At 41.4% G+C, this 17,092-nt stretch overlaps 1 protein-coding gene across 2 annotated transcripts in view; it reads left to right on the plus strand.

The window, feature by feature from the left end:
* Positions 1-15,197, plus strand: part of CEP78 (centrosomal protein 78) — a 32,255-nt gene extending 17,058 nt beyond the window's left edge. Inside the window, exons 10-16 of one of the 2 annotated variants that reach the window (XM_039242180.1) lie at positions 465-510; positions 2,176-2,304; positions 10,330-10,407; positions 11,592-11,758; positions 13,289-13,460; positions 13,783-13,830; positions 14,607-15,197. In XM_039242180.1, coding sequence (XP_039098111.1) covers positions 465-510; positions 2,176-2,304; positions 10,330-10,407; positions 11,592-11,758; positions 13,289-13,460; positions 13,783-13,830; positions 14,607-15,170 — 1,204 coding nt within the window. In that variant the 3' untranslated portion in view covers positions 15,171-15,197. The remainder of the gene's footprint in view (positions 1-464; positions 511-2,175; positions 2,305-10,329; positions 10,408-11,591; positions 11,759-13,288; positions 13,461-13,782; positions 13,831-14,606) is intronic. The other variant, XM_039242181.1, reaches the window with a different exon arrangement.
* The last annotated feature ends 1,895 nt before the right edge of the window (positions 15,198-17,092 follow it).

Raw genomic sequence — 17,092 nt, forward strand, 5'->3', positions numbered from 1 at the left:
CAACTGACTGCTACACCTTTTCACAAACGGTGATGTGAATTATTGTTGTGTAAACTATAGTTCCAAGTCCCCAGCCTTGCACTGTAGTTTTATAGCTTTGTGGTTTCGTATCTTCTTCTTGTGACATTTAGTAATCTCGAGTCCCTTCTGACCACACGGAGTTGTAAATTGGAGAACGATTATCAGTTAAAGAAGTTAGATTGGAAATCCCAACCATCCTGAACATAGGAAGTGGAGTCGCCTCTCAGGTTCAGAGAGTCACAAGTCAGTTTGCTAAATTCTGTTCACTTTTCTTCATAGCAGAGCCTCCCCAGTCCTTATTTTGAACTTACTTATGTTAATATGCAATTCCTATGTATTCTTGACAGTATTATTGTACATAATACTACTAGGTTGTGTTAACTGAGGTTAACTGGTGATGTATTCACATCAAAGTGTAACTGAATTTGTTGGTATCTCCTTAGGGGTTTTCCGTTAATCAAGACTCGTGATGTCTATAATCACTTGCAGGTATGTAGTTTGCATATTTACAATATATAGAAAGTTGAAGTGGGAAAGGTGGGAGGGCGTTCTCTTTGCTTTTCAAACTAAATGGGAGCGCCTGGGTGGCTCAGTCGGTTGAGCGTCTGACTCTTGATTTCGGCTCAGGTCATGATTCCAGGGTCGTGGGATCCGAGCTGAGCATGGAGCCTGNCTCTCTCTCTCTCCCCCCCCCTCTCCCTCTCTCTCTCTCTCCCTCTCTCTCTCTCTCCCTCTCTCTCTCCCTCTCTCTCTCCCTCTCTCTCTCCCTCTCTCTCTCCCTCGGCCCCCTTCCCCTGTCTCTCTCTCTCCCTCTCAAAACATAAAAGAATAAACTGAACAGAACCTTACAGGGAACATCTCCCTCTCTGAAATAAGTCCATATGCACCTTGTCATCATGCTCTCCCAGGGACACTGCGTAGTTGTGTGGACATGGCGCACACTGGAGCCCTTGTGGTTTCACCTGTGAACAGGGAAGCCATTTCTCCAGCTCACAAGCCACCTGTTACCCAGTGAAACAGATCTGACATTCCTGACCCAATGCATGGAGTTGCCATTTTCAAGAATGTCCTTCTGTTTTTGAGAAATGGTATTTGGGGGCTGTATATAGAAGTTCTGGGTCCTGAAAGCAGAATAAAGAGGCCAGTCCCAAAGCTCCTGCTGCCTCAGAGCATTTCTCCCTCCCTCACCCACCCACGCCACACACTCCCCCTGTCCTGCTGTCTCCTGGTCTGAAAACCAGCTCATCCCCTCAGAGCGCCAGGTTCTCCTCCCCATTGTCCTGGGAGACTACGTAGCTGCTCTGAATAAAGTCACACTGATGTGACTGGGGGAAGAGCCCCCGGGTGTGAGCCCTGCCCCCCCACCCCGCATGCCCGGAAGAAGGGGCACACACCTCTTTCTACCATTGGGGTTTTCCTGCACTGGCGGACTTGCTGCCTGTGGTCAGAGTGATATCCTAGTGACTTGTCCTCTGTGCAGTTTAGGAATCCCAGTGCACCTCCTTTTAATCTGTAAACTCTTTATGGGGTGTGACCAGGTCAGTTTTCAAATGTTTGGAAACATCATGTTGAATTGCATTCCAGTGGCATTGAAATTTGGCAGGAGAATTACATTACTGTTACCCTAGTTTTGGCTTAAGATGGCTTAAGGATGACAAGATGTTTTTGACCGGTTTTGTGTGTGTATAACTGATTTATTTTTTAAAATTCTCATGTTTGGCATTCATTAGATACATTGACTTTCAAATTATTCTTCTAATTCTTCTTTATCAGTCCCCTACTGATGGATTTTCCTCCAAAACTATATTTTCTTCTAGACTTTTTGTGCCTAATGGTGGAGAATAAATTTCTTGTCTGCAGTGTAAAGTTGATCTGAGAAAAATATTGACCCTGGCTCCTCACTTGGCTTATGTGAACGAAATTTTATAAAATAATATGGGTGATTTCAAATATTAATCATAACAACAGAATTCTATGCAGTAACAGCAAAAATAAGTTACTGTCGCTGTATTTTGTCGTTGCCTGTTTTAGACTAAGGAGCAGCGGAAGACATTTATAATGACTTGATACCTCAGATCACTTTTGTTACATGTCCTTTAATATCGGTATCTGGGTTTTGTTATCTCTTCTACAACCTTGTCTCCTCTCTCTAAGCAATCGAATTTTCCTGTGACGGTGACAGTAGAGAGTCCTTCTTCCTCCGAGATTGAAGACGCCGACGATTCCTCTGAAAGTGTTCAAGAAGAGCCTGCAAAAGCCAGTTTAAAACAAGAAGCATTACAGGTACAGAGTTATCACTTTAAAGATACAGAGATCATTTTTCAGACTGGTGGTGGTTATCTGGCGGAAGCCTGATGACACCACTGGCTAAGCTCGCGCATGGGTCCTGTCTTCCCCTCAGCGGTTCCTCAGCTTAGAGCAGGGTGAGAGATAGACGTTTGAATTCTGAGAAATGAAAATCAAAACATGTCATCAGTAATATATATTTTCCTTTCCTTAGAACCATCAGCTATTAGTTGTAGAGAGAACCTTAATGATGGTCAGATAAACTCAAGGGAACAGACTTTTGAATGAATGCAGTCAGCTGATTTGATATTCTTACTTTACAGATCAGGAAATTGGAAGTCCTCGCTGAACCCTTCTTTTTGTAATAGGAAAATATGACCTCATTTTTAATAAAAAAGTTGAAAAGATGATTTGGATGTTGAGAGTCCCCCTTCCCGAATTAAAAAAACTCAAGAAGTTATATTGTATTGCCTAATTAACCTGACCTCTAATCTCATCTGCAATTTCCATTTGTGTGGACAGGAAAGAAAAAATTGGTTTTTATAACAAATTAGCTTCTCAAAATACCATATTTATTTTATTTCAACTTTAATGCAGAGCTGACCTTTGTAGTAAATTATGGAACCCTCATTTGGGAGGGACCTTGTCTTTTCTGCTACAAAGTCTGCATTTAATTTCTAAGAATGATGTAATATGGTTTTCTTTTACTGTGAAACTTGACAGGTTTAAAACCGGTTATCTTGTTATTGTAGGACAGTGGAAATTACTATTTGATTTTTTTAAAAAAGATTTTTATTTTTTTAAATAAAATTAATGACAATAAAATAGACAAATTAAGATAAGTACTTTGAAAATGATGAAGTGGGGCCGCCTGGGTGGCTCAGTCGGTTGGGCGTCTGACTTCGGCTCAGGTCATGATCTCATGGTTTGTGGGTTCGAGCCCCACGTCAGGCTCTGTGCTGACAGCTAGTTTGGAGCCTGGAGCCTGCTTCAGATTCTGTATCTCCCTTTCTCTCTGACCCTCCCCTGCTCATGCTGTCTCTCTCTCTTCCTCTCTCTCTCAGAAATAAATAAAACATTTTTTAAAAATTTTAATAAAAAATTTAAAGAAAATGATGAAGTGTTAGAGTGGGAGGAATGTGTAGTTGATACAGAATTACCCCATTCAGGGAGCCTGGATGCCTCAGTTGGTTAAGCATCTAGCTCTTGATTTTGGCTCAGGTCAAGATCTTGTGGTTTGCAAGATCAGGTTACCCATCAGGCTCTGTGCTGACAGGGCAGAGCCTGCTTGAGATTCCTCCTCCCCACCCTTCCCCCACTCATGCACAGGTATACGTGTGTGCACACATTCTCTCTCAAACTTAAAAAAATTACCAATTTCACCTTATAAATGAGCAATTTGTAGCACTTGAGTACCAAGTTGCAGAGTGACAAGACGACCCTGGACAATCTCATTTGCATTCAAGGTCGTTTTAGATATGGGTTCATTTCCTGCACCAAGAGACTAGGGAGATTGTACTTGCAAAATGGACTCTGGGCATTGGGGAAGACACAGGAGGTTAGAAACTGTAGTTAGGGAATAGCTGATTCAGGATGTGTTGAGGACCCTTTCGGCTCTTCTCCAGTTTGACAAGACACATTGAAATGATGAGGGAGTCACCTGAGTGGCTCAGTCGGTTAGGCATCCGACTTTGACTCGAGTCATGATCTCACAGTTTGTGGGTTCAAGCCCCGCGCAGGGCTCTGTGCTGACAGCTCAGAGCCTGGAGCCTGTTTCAGATTCTGTGTCTCCCGCTCTCTCTGACCCTCCCCCGCTCATGCTCTGTCTCTCTCAAAAATAAATAAACATTTAAAAGTTTTAAAAAAGTGATGGTATTAAAATTCTTATGACTGTAAAAACCCACAACAGTTAAAAGAAGAGATTTCAACATATTTTGCAAAGACAGAAGACAAGTACAAGAGTGTGAAACCAGAAACAGAGGAAAACCATAACCTAGAATATGCACAGAGACGGGCTGCAACCGAGGGGAACCTGTCCCCCAGGCAGAGATAGCTCCAGCCCCAGGTGTGCGTGCGGGAGAGAGGGGGGAGTTCGTTAGAAATGTGACTGAGACAAGGAAGGCCTGTGGAAAGTTCTTAATTGGGAGAGAGAACTTTTGTTCCTGCCCTCATTCTCCTAAAATGAGATTCTTTTACTTTAAATTTTTTTTTAATGTTTTTATTTATTTCTAGGAGAGAGAGAGAGAGACAGTGTGAGCAGGGGAGGGTCAGAGAGAGAGGGAGTCACAGACTGAAACAGGCTCCAGGCTCTGAGCTGGCCGTCAGCACAGAGCCCGACGCGGGGCTCGAACCCACAAACCGCGAGATCATGACCTAAGCGAAAGTCGGACGCTTAACCGACTAAGCCACCCAGGCGCCTCGAGATTCTTTTACTTTAAAAAGAACGGGGAGAACTAGGGCACCTGCTGTGTAGTGTTGCCTCTTCACACATAAGAGAAGCCAGTCAATCATGAGTTTCCAGGGACCTTTCTTCTCTCGGTTTGTTTGGGTTTTTTTGTTTGTTTGTTTTTTTGTTTTTGTTTTTTGAGAGAGAGAGGGTGCAAGTGAGCAAGGGGCAGAGAGAGAGAGAATCCCACAAGGGGCAGAGAGAGCGAGAGGAAGTGAGAGAGAGAAGTGGGACTCACCCAAAGTGGGGCTTGAGCTCACAAACCATGAGATCATGATCTGAGCCAAAGTCAGATGCTTAATGACTGAGCCTCCCTTCTCTCCTTTTTCACAGTCTAAAAATGACCGTGGTTCACCTGATAATTGAGTTACAGCACGACAGGAGAAAAAAAGTAAAACGAGATACCTAGTAGGACCAGTGCCTATGTCGTGTAGTATCTCTCAACAGAAAATGTAGAACAGAGTGTAAATATCAGCTCTGACAACATAAAAGCTAAGTTTGGAAGGAAAACAGGAGATGGACAGAAGGGGAAAAGGCATGAATGTCCTCATTGCCCAAAATGGGGCGTTGAGTTTACAGTTGATAAACAATACAGGTTTTTAGGTATTTTACTGCAAGTTAAGAGGGCATGAGCAGTGGGAAAAGTAATGGTGCCATGACCTCACTGAGAGGAGTAGACACAGGAAAGAGTGTAAATGATCTGACCTCTTGTTTAGTAAAGCAGGAAGTTAACAGTGTCTGAAATTTCATCATGGCATAGTCATGTAAGTTTGTTACTTGGAAATGGAAAAGAATTACAAGTCAGAATAGGTAAAACCTTATAAGAAAAGGCAGTCAAAACAGCTAATAACAATGGGAAAGAGACCAATCCCATTAGTAGCTAGAGAAAAAATGAACTAAAGCCAATACGAAATGTAACTCCAATCACATTAACAAAGAAATGTCTGATAATAACAGATACCCTAGCCCTGCAGTGTAATAGGAACCTCACACCCTGTACACATTTATATGGGTGTATAAACAGACACTGCTGCCTTTGAAAGCATGTAGCACTGTCTGTTAACTGAAGGTGTATGAATACCCCGCGACCCAAGGAGTTTTCCTCTCCCCCACCCACTCGGTACGCGTACTAGAATAACGGGTGCAGCAGGACACGTGCACGTTATTGGCACCAACTGAAAACAACCCTAGTGTCCCTTAAGAGTTAAAAATTAAATTAGGTGTGGGGCGCCTGGGTAGCTCAGTCGCATAAGTGTCCTGCTCTCGGTTCCAACTTGGGTTGTGATCTCACAGTTCAGGAGATGGAGCCCCGCATCCGGCTCTGCGCTGGCAGCGTGAAGCCTGCTTGTGACTCTTTCTCTCCCCCCTCTCTCTGCTCACACACCAGTGCACCCTCTCTCAAAGTAAATAAATAAACTTTAAGAAAATAAATTCTGTGTATTCAGAAAGTAGTAACATTTCATGAGCCAGAGCCCCTGGCTTTTTAAAAACAGTGTTGGCTGGAGGACTGTGTACACTGTGCTTCTCTTTATGTGACGGCAGGAGGTGGCACCACCAGTGTATTTTAGGGGTGCGTGCATGTAAGGGATGAGGGCGGCCTTTAACTCTGGGAGGAGGGAAGGTGCTTGTTACGGTAAAAGGATGTGGTGGGTTTTGAGATGCTGACAAGCTGTATATGCCAGCTTGAGTGCTGGTTACGTAAGTAAGTGTTCTCTTTTTATTTGTGACACTGCCAGTTTTGTTCTACGGACTTTTTAGTATGTGTATCGTATTTTACAGTTAAAACCTGCTTAAAGGGGCGCCTGGCTGGCTCAGTCAGTGGAGCATGTGACCCTTCACCTCAGGGTTATGAGTTCAAGCCCCACATTGGGTGTAGAGATTACTTTTAAAAACCTACTTAAAGAAGAGTTGTCTTGGGGCGCTTAGGTGGCTCAGTCAGTTAAGCATCCAACTCTTGATTTTGGCTCAGGTCATGATCTCACGGTTTGTGAGTCCAAGCTGCACATCAGGCTCTGCGCTGACAGTGCAGAGCCTGCTTGGGATTCTCTTTCTCCCTCTCTCTGCCCCACCCCCAGTCCTGTGCTTGCTGTCTCTCTCAAATAAATAAACTTAAAAAAAAAAAAAAGAAGAAGAAGAAGAAGGGTTGCCTCAAGGGGGCTGGATGTGTGAGTGAGATGAGAATATTTGATTTTCAGTCCTTCACTGCTGTTTGCATTCACATATATTCATTAGCATATGCACATGTTACTCATATAATCTTCATAAGAACTCTGTGATGTGGGAACCTGTCTTCATTTTATAGATGAGAAGATAGAGACAAAGTTACTATGTTTGTCCAACATTATATAGCCAAGAGTCAGGTTTTAGTCACAGATTCGGAATGGTTTTGTTTTTTTGCTTTGTTTTGTTTTTTGTTTTTAGAGAGAGCATATGTGAACTTAAGCAGGGAAGGGTCAAAGAAAGAAGGAGAAAGAGAATCCCAAGCAGGCTCCATGTCCAGCTTGGAATCCAGTTCGGGGCTCGATCTCAGACCATGAGACCATGACCTGAGACAGAATCAAGAGTCGGATGCCTAACCAACTGAGCCACCTAGGAATTGAAAAGAGAAATTTAATTGCTAATTATAAGCAAAGCAATGCATATTGAAGGAAAATGGGAAGTTTTCACCTATCCAATTAGAGAAAAACATTCTGTCTTTTACACACATAGATCTTGTAGTGACACAAGTGTTCCTTATTCAGCAGTTTTTTATTGTGTGCTTAGTGCTAGGCACATGGGCTGGGATAAAACACCTCCTGCCCCTAAATTTCTCGCACTTTAAAGTGAGGAAGCAAGCCACCAGTTATAGTAGAAGATAGCATACCAGGTGACACATTGCTGAAAGCAGTCTAAAATGTTAGGAATCTTTTGGAAAACAGTTGGAGATCAGTATGGCAGAACCTTAAAAATGTTCATTTGCCTTGATCTCAAACTCATTTTTATGGATTTATTGACAGAAAATTATTCCTACATATGGGGGAAAGGCTTCATGCATAAAAACAGGTACTTAGTTTTATAATACTGAAAAGTTGGAAAGAATTTAAATGTAAAGGAATGGTTACATGGACAGAGAAGCCTGCTCAGTGGAATGTTTTGTAGACCATTAAAAAAAGCAAGGTTATGAATCCCCTGATTAGATAAAAAATGATTGATCTGATGGTAAATGGAAAAACAGTTGAACATAAAATTATTAGTACAGTATGATGGGAGCTTCGTTCCAGAAAAAAATCCCACTAGTCAATGAATAGAAAGGGAAGGAGAGCAGATGACAAGAAGGCACATTTCTCCAAAACCTGATGATTAGTCTTATTTAAGTAAGAGAATGTCAAGCAATTTTACTTTCTAATTATTTGCTTCCATATTTTTTTAAGGAGCATGAGTTACTTTGTAGGACGAAGCTATACTTTTTCGTGAAAATTTAACATTATGTTCTAATTCCCTCCACTAGGGGGAGAAACTATTTCATGTAATGACATGATGTACTCTAGAACTACCTGAGAGGGGAGTATCTCAGTCTGCTATCTCTGTGGAACCAGTTTCTTGTTGGCTTATTTGTTTAGAAGTTCTGGGGGAAAAAAATTTTAAATATTAAAACCATTATACAAGTATAAGAAGAGGAATTCTGTAATATTTTTCCTTTGTCCCCATTAAAGAATTTGAGAGGTGCCTGGGTGACTCATTCGGTTGAGCATCCGACTTCAGCTCAGGTCATGATCTCACAGTTTGTGGGTTCGAGCCCCGCATCAGGCTGTGTGCTGACAGCTCAGAGCCTGGAGCCTGCTTCGGATTCTGTGTCTCCTTTTCTCTCTGTCCCTCCCCTGTTCATACTCTGTCTCTCTCAAAAATAAATAAATGTATATTAAAAAAAAGAATTTGAAGTTAGTAGGCTAGTTTTTTATTTTTTAAACATATGTTGAGTGTAAAAACATATGTTCATTGAGCAAATTTTTTTAAATAATGAAAAACTTATTAAAGAAAATAAAAGCCACCTCTGCATATACAAACATCTCAACTAGCCTTTTGTCTTACAGGAGCACCTGGGTGACCCAGTCAGTTGAGCATCCAACTCTTGATTTTGGCTCCAGTCATGATCTCACGGTTCGTGGGTTCAAGCCTCACATCGTGGTGTCTGCTGTCAGCACAGAGCCCACTTCAGATCCTCTGTCTCTGTCTCTCTCTCTGCCCCTCCCCTTCCTCAAAAATAAATAAATATTTAGAATAAATATATAAAGCTGAAATCAAGGCGTCAGACATCAAGACCCCAGTCACCTTTAAGGCGCCACCTGATTAGGTCAGCCCCACCAAAAGTAACCTCTTAAATTCAATTAAAGATCAACTTATTTGAAGGACCTGAATTACAGATGCAAAATGCCCTTGCTGCAGCACCTAGATTAGCATTTGCTTGAGTAGCTGGGAGGGCTGTAGTTCAACAGGTAGGAATCTGAGGGGCATAGAATTCTGCCAACTGCAAGTAGTGTCCCCCACCGCAAGGACTTGACTGTCTTGTTCCTGGAAACCGAAAGGGAGTTTACCAAGTGCATTCTACTTTATTGACGTTAGTGAAAGGAAAGAGCACCACCTCTGTAGGCAGGCATGGCGCTCAACCTCCTCAGTGCAGAACTTGGCTCTACAGCTTAATTAGTGATGTGGTCTTCGGTGTCCTACACCCCTTGTCTCTGCCTCAGGGTTTTCAAAGTGTTTACTTTTTACTTAAAAAAAATTTTTTTTTAATGTTTATGTATTTTTGAGACAGGGTGAGTGGGGGAGGGGCAGAGAGGGAGGGAGACACCGCACCTGAAGCAGGCTCCAGGCTCTGAGCTGTCAGCACAGAGCCCAATGCGGGCCTCATACTCACTAACCACGAGATCATGACCTGGGCCAAAGTCAGACACGTAACCGACTGAGCCACCCAGGTGCCCCTAAAGTGTTTACTTTTTTAAAAATGCATTGAATCTACAGTTACATAATTCAGGTAGCTTAGCCATGTCATTAAGGTTTCCTCTTATAAAGGGACCCATAATTAAAAGTAGAATTTTCCTTTCTTAGCCTTAATTTTAAAAAAGTAAGATAAATATCTGACTTACTATATAAAACACATATACCTTTTATGGTGAGCTGCCACAAATTTATTTTGGAAAGCGTGGGATTCAAGTTAAACTTTTTTTAGTGTTTATTTATTTTGAGAGACAGACAGAGACAGAGAGAATCCCAGGCAGGTGCCGTTGCTGTCAGCACAGAGACCGGCATGGAGCTCCATGTCATGAACCGTGAGACCATGACCCGAGCGAAATCAAGTGTTGGACGCTTAATCGGCTGAGGCACCCCTCAAGTACGTGTTTAACATTGCTAATTTGATATATTTTGGCAGTTAATTTCACTAACATGATATGATATCATAAGTAATAGACTATAATCCTTAAGCCTTGAGTTCACTTCTGGCTCTGCGCCTAAATCCTTGGTGAGATCTGTACCTGCAAAGGCTTTTGGATCTTGTACTCTGAATTGTGTATTATACTTACTCTGTTGCTTCTCACTAGGAAAAACTGGAAGCATGCCTAAAGCAGTTAAAGGAGGAAAGAGTAATAAGGCTGAAGGCTGATAAACGAGTCAGTGAGGTAAACAAGTTTTTTCTTATACTTTTGAGAGTGTTTTGGTTTTATTTTGATTTTATTTGAAGCTATGTACTCGCAGTTTTTAAACTTTGAAACTGTAACATGTTGCACACTGTTGTACGTATGAATCTTTGTGTTATATTTAGTGGTCATATGATCTCTATTCTGGAGGACATGTTTTTAAAATGTTAAAATCTTAGGGGTTTTTTTTGTTGGTGTGTGTGTACTTTTATGTGACTTTTTCTGTATTTTCTGTTCCCGATGCTTCAATTAAAGAAAGCAGTTTTGCATATACTGTATTTACAGTAATGTAAAAGACACGATGAGATTGTTTACTATCAGTGAATTAGAAAACTGAATAATTTAAATAAATAAGCATGAAACATTGTAAAACTGCTAAGAATGCAGTGAAAGATAAAAATATATATTCTGAGAATTACATTAGGCTGATGTTCATGGACGTAGGACATGAGCTAAAAAGTTGTATGTAAATATATTTTATTATCATAAGGTGAGTTTAGGGAGAATTTTTGCAAGTGCATACGTTGGATTGAAGGACATTTACTCATTCAGTAAATGTTGAGCAGTTGTTAAGGTAAAAGGTGCATCATGAACAAAAGGGCCTTTCTGAGAAATACTACAGTTAGGCTTGCTTATGGTTTTAGATGAATAGATGTTGAGGGGGTGGGAATGTTCAAGGGAGGAAATATCTTTAAGAAGCCGAGGAGAATATTGATCATTGTACAGTTAATAAGTTGGGTATGATTTGGGACTTTTAAACTTAAGCATTTAATATTTTGCCCAGTAAAGTTAATCCTTAACGTCCAGCCAAGTTGGAATATGCTTTGCTCAAGTCAGACGATCTTCCACTTTCTAATTTAAATGGAACCATAAGCAGCTAACTTTCTAATATAAAATGAGGCTCTGTTATGAATATAAGCAGTTAGAAAAGTGATCTTTTCAAAGATCATGACTAAAACAGGACTTTATTTATATACCATCTGAGTGTTATATAGGAAACTTTATCAGATGTTTCTGGATTTTGATTATTATCTGATGTGGTCTCTGTCTTTACTGGTGGAAAGTTAGGTTAATTACAAATTAATTACATTTGAAATGTTTAACTATTTTCTTTTGATGACAGTGCGAGAAAATCATGTCAGACATTTTTCAATCTTCTTTTATAGCTGGAACATGAAAATGCCCAATTAAGAAATATAAATTATTCTTTGTCTGAAGCCCTTCATGCGCAATCCGTGACAAATATGATCCTGGATGACGAAGGTGTTTTGCGCAGCATTGAGAATTCTTTTCAGAAGTTCCATGCTTTCTTGGATCTCCTTAAAGATGCTGGGTTAGTTAATTTCTCTCTATTGCATTATTCCCTTTGCAACTGTAATGATGGTTTGCTGAGGAGCATGAGCAGTTTTCATTGCTTCCATCATTTTACTTGGGGTGTAACTATATGTAAGATAGTGGGTTTTTATTTTTTAATGAGGACCTAAATTTTCAAAGAAATGCAAAATGGTAAACCTGCTTTGGTAGTGGAGAGAGTTCATTATAAAGGAATCACCTATAAATTAATTTGTAAGTATAGGTTTTAGTAAAGACTAAATTGAAGGTAATTTTACTTGAAAATATTCCAGAATGCATAGGAATTTTCCTCCCTGTTATCCATTTTCCTTGTAAAATAAGTCTGAATTAAAGCAATTTGGGGGGACGCCTGCATGGCTCAGTTGGTTAAGCATCCAGCTTCGGCTCAGGTCATGATCTTGCAGTTCGTGGGTTGGAGGCCGGCATTGGGCTCTGTGCTGACAGCTCAGGGCCTGGAGCCTGCTTCAGATTCTGTGTCTCCCCCTTTCTCTGCCCTTCCCTGCTCATGCTCTGTCCCTGTCTCTCAAAATTAATGTTTAAAAAAGTTTTCTTAACTTAAATAAAAAATAAAGCAATTTTTGTCCTACATATAAAAGCCATCATTAGTAGTCTGCAGGGCAGAGATAGATCGGTCGTTTCCAACCAGGAACGATTTTGCTAAGAGAAGTTATCCAAAGAGCGAATTGGAGATTGAACTTGATGGAGTGATCTTTTGTAGGTGAAAGGGTTGGTGTGGGGAGGGAAGGAGCAAACACGTTTTTGGAGTGAGGGGAGAGGTGGAAAAGAAGTGGGGATGAGGTGAGGGACAGTGCACTAGGTGCATGCTAGAATCCGAAGCATTGTGGTGGAGTGGGCCGGACGTCGCTGGGGGAGGAAGGAGTGCTTCAAGGACTGGATGATCTGAGTCCCAGGGCATGGTCTGGAAGGGCTGAGAATTTAGGAGAGAATAGGGGCTTGTTTCTGGGATAGGATATTGGCTTTTAAGATTTTAGAAGGATTTCATGAGTGGGGCGCCTGGGTGACTCAGTTAAGCCGTCCGACTTTGGCTCAGGTCATGATCTCACAGTTTGTGAGTTCGAGCCTCATGTCAGAACCTGCTTCAGATCCTCTGCCTTTCTCTCTCTGCTTCTCCCCAGCTTTCACCTCTCTCTCTCAAAAATAAATAAACATTGAAAAAAAATTTTTTTATTTTTTTTCAATGTTTATCTCTTTTTGAAGGAGAGGGATACAGAGCGCGAGCAGGGAGGGGCAGAGAGAGGGAGACACAGAATCCGAAAGCAAGTTCCAGGCTCTGAGCTGTCAGCACAGACTCTGATGTGGGCGTTGAACTCATGAACTGAGAGATTATGACCTGAGCTGAAGTCAGACACTTAACTGACTGAGCTACCCAGGGACCCCGAAAAAAATTTTTTTAAGAAATATTTCATGATTGTAGGTATGTGGAAATCTAAGCTGCTCATATGCAATTATAACAGTCTTTGCTTTTTTCTCCTTTTCTCCTCTTGTCCAGGCTTGGTCAGCTTGCCACCATGGCTGGTATAGATCAGTCAGATTTTCATTTACTGGGTCGTCCCCAGATGAATTCTACGATGAGTGGTCCGCCTAGAGAAGAAAAGAAGGCACCTGAAGAAGAAAAACCAGAATCAAAGCAGAACTCCCTAGGACACGTGCAGAACATCCAAGTGAGTGGACGAAACAGAACTTAGTGATCCTGAGAGTGATGAGCAAAAGGGAATTAGAGAGTCAGAGGGAAAATGAAGACAATCTGTCTCTAGGAATCCACACGCCTGCGAGCCTCTTTGGGGCCCTTTCTCAGTCTGAAGTTAGTAAGTTTGTGCCCATTTCATATTACTGTACAGTTGTAAATGAGAAAATGGGGAGGCCTTTTGAAAATTTATGATGTTAAGCCCAAACTGTCCTCAGTGAAGATAGAAATGAAACATTAGAGTAAATATTCCAAATTTTAAATTGTGTAAATGTCTATTCTATTCATGTTTCATCTAGGTTTCTATTTGTATGCAGACAGCTAACAATGAAGGAACACTAATGAAGGTACAAGTGCTGATACAGATAATTTTTTTTAAATAAGTAATCCAGACATAACTAACAAACAGGGTGTTCTGGTTAACCTCCCAGTTACGGGAATGAGAGGGGAAAACCTGTCCGCTTTTCCCCTGGCCTTCCTTTCCCTTGCCTTCATCTCCCATCTCGGCCAGCCTCGGCCAGTCTTGGGAATCGACAGCTTGAGAACACAGTCCCGTCACAGATTGGCTACTGCTCACATGTTTCTGGAGGAGAGAGAAGAAATTAATTTTCTTAGGGAATAAGGCTTTCTTATTCTTTTAATGTTTACTCATTTTTGAGACAGAGACAGCGCGCGAGCACAGGAGGGGTAGAGAGACAGGGAGACACAGAATCTGAAGCAGGCTCCAGGCTCTGAGCTGTCAGCACAGAGCCCGACGTGGGGCTTGAACCCATGAACCATGATATCATGACCTTAGCCGGAGTTAGATGCTTAACCGACTGAGCCACCCAGGCGCCCCTCTAGCTTTATTATTTTTAATGAAGGAACAGGAAGTGGGTAATAATTACCCCAGACCATAAAGTCTGAAAATGAAGTAGACGTTGTCTTGGATATAGCTAAGTTAAGTTGGGAATCACCTGGCAAGATACAATTAGAAAAACACTGGATCTAAAATCTTGATTAAACAACTATCTGTCTTAATAATAAGATCATAGAGTAACATTAAAGTCATGGACTCTACTTTTTAATGGATGGCTTTTTCATCACTGAATTTTTGTTTTGTCTTCTTTTGTTTTCCCTCCAGTTTCAGAAAATTACAAGTGATGCTAGAATTCCTTTGCCTCTCGACTCCTTCCATGTCCCCGTCTCCACACAGGAGCCCTTAGAAACTTCGAGAGACAACCTGGGATCCCTGGCCAGTGAGCAGCGGCAGGAATCTTTCGAAGAATTCATTGCTAGAACGTGTTCTCCGTCAGCAGATGTGATACCTGGAATTGGCAGCCAAAGAAAAGACGACGAATTATCCAGAAATAGCAGACCTTCTTCAGAGAAATTGACCAAAACAGGTGAATATACCAAAAAACACTCTGCTAAAAAACAGTCCAGAAACGACCTGCATTCCTGCTCTGACTCATCCATACATTGGAAAAGTAACGGAATCGGGCAAGATGGTTCTCTGGTTAACGAACCAATTAAAAATGAGCCTTTGAAAAATTCCATTTCTGTCAAGAAAGAAAGTAAAATAGTGACTCTTTCATCGAAGAGAACTAAAAGTAAACTCAATCTACTAGAACACTCTGAAAGTGATACTCTTGGATCTGACTTTGAAATTCAAGAAAGCATCCATAGTGTATCACGCCTGACATAGGTCTAAATCTTTTGAAATTATGTTTTTGCCTCCAAATTGTAATAAATTTCTTATATTTTCATTGTGGCATATGGTGTCTTAAAAGATGGTACTGGGAGCCATTAGAGAAAGGTTTATCTAGTCTTTTCATTGTAATGAAACTTTTGGTGTATTTTTTCTTTTCGACACTGTACACCAGTCATTCAACAGGTGTGTCCTGAGAGCCTAGCACACGCTATACCGTTCTGGGCGTTCTGCTTTCAGCGGAGAACAAAACAACACCTGTACTTTTGCAGAGCGAATATTCTGTAGAGGGAGAAAAAAAATTAATGAAGCAGGGTAATAGCACTAGAAAGGGATGAGGTAATAAGTGGGATAGTTTTAACGTGTGGTTAAATGTGGAAATACTATAAATCACTTGCCCTGAAGACATTGGTGTGACCTAAATCATAATAACCAAAGCAGCAAATACTGACCAAGGTACTTAACCATATTTATAGATTACAGCAATCATATAAATTATAAGGTAGGGCACCATTTTATGGATGAGGAATCAGATAATGTGAGTTGCTCAAAATTACAGAGCTTTAAGTAAGTGGTTGAGCTGGGATTTGAACCAGAACCGGTGCTCTTAATCTCTTTGTTGTCCTGTTACCTTGTTAAGAGTGAAAGGGCTTGAGGAGGCCATGGGAGAGAAAAGCCAGTGAGCACTGGAAGTGCACCGTGGGACCAGTAGAAAGCATACGCGCCCCTCCCCCATCTGGGTTGGGATTTTAAAGGCAGAATGTGCAGGGTGCCTGGGTGGCTCAGTCGGTTAAGCGATCAGCTTTGGCTCAGGTCATGATCTTGAGGTGTGTGAGTTTGAGCCCCGCGTTGGGCTCTGTGCTGACAATTCAGAACCTGGAACCTGCTTCAGATTCTGTGTCTCCCTCTCTCTCTGCCCCTCCCCCACTCATGCTCTGTCCTTCTTGCTCTCAAAGATAAATAAAACATTAAACAAAATTTTTTTTAATAAAGGCAGAATATGTAAGGGTAAATGAATGCATGTCTCTGGACTAAATTATGCCTTCCTGGTAAAACATGCGTAGATAAGTCCTGAGTTCAACCAGACTGTGACTTGAGAGGTAAGATCAGAGAAAAGCTGGAGTATCGGGTCTCTTCTAGAAGGTCTTGCCTGATTGATACCCAGAGGACTACGACACTACTACTAAGTTCTTGAATCATGGAGTGACTGCTATTGGAAGAAAACAATAAAGAGATGTAGTCTTGGCCCTTACCTAACAGTAGACTGAAAGTAGAAGACACACAAGTAGAGGCATTAATACTACATTTTCCATTCTGTGATGGGATTGCTTAGAAAACGTAGCCCATGTTTGAGGAAGAAGAAAGAACTGGAAAGGTCATCTAAAGAGGTAATAACTAAGCTGAGCATTGAAGGACTAGTTGGAAACTGGTGAATACTGTGAGGAAGGGAAAGGATACTCAAGGTGTAAGGAACAGCATAGGCAGAAGTATAGAACCAGGAGCGAGAGAGTGGTATGTTCGGGGGATGCCAGATGAGCATTTCAGAGTTCGTGGAATGTCATCAGGCAGTAGCCTTATAAGCCATGTCACATGGAGCTGGTTCTTTCTCAGGAAATAGCTGATAAAAGGGTTGAAGGGTGGGGGCACCTGGGTGGCTCAGTTGGTTAAGTGTCTGACTTTGGCTCAAGTCATGATCTCACGGTTCATGAGTTTGAACTTGGCATCAGGCTCACTGCTTTTAGCACAGAGCCTACGTCAGATCCTATGTCCCCCTCTATCTGCCCCTCTCCCATTTACTCTCTCTCTCTCTCTCTCAAAAATGAATAAAATATTTTAAAAAGAAACTTAAAAGGGTTGAAGAATGGAAATGACATATTGAGGGTTGCATGTTAGATCATGGATGTTCAGTAGAACATCAG

Source organism: Hyaena hyaena, unplaced genomic scaffold, assembly GCF_003009895.1.
Source record: "Hyaena hyaena isolate Hyena2069 unplaced genomic scaffold, ASM300989v1 scaffold_206, whole genome shotgun sequence".
Lineage (NCBI taxonomy): Eukaryota > Metazoa > Chordata > Mammalia > Carnivora > Hyaenidae > Hyaena > Hyaena hyaena.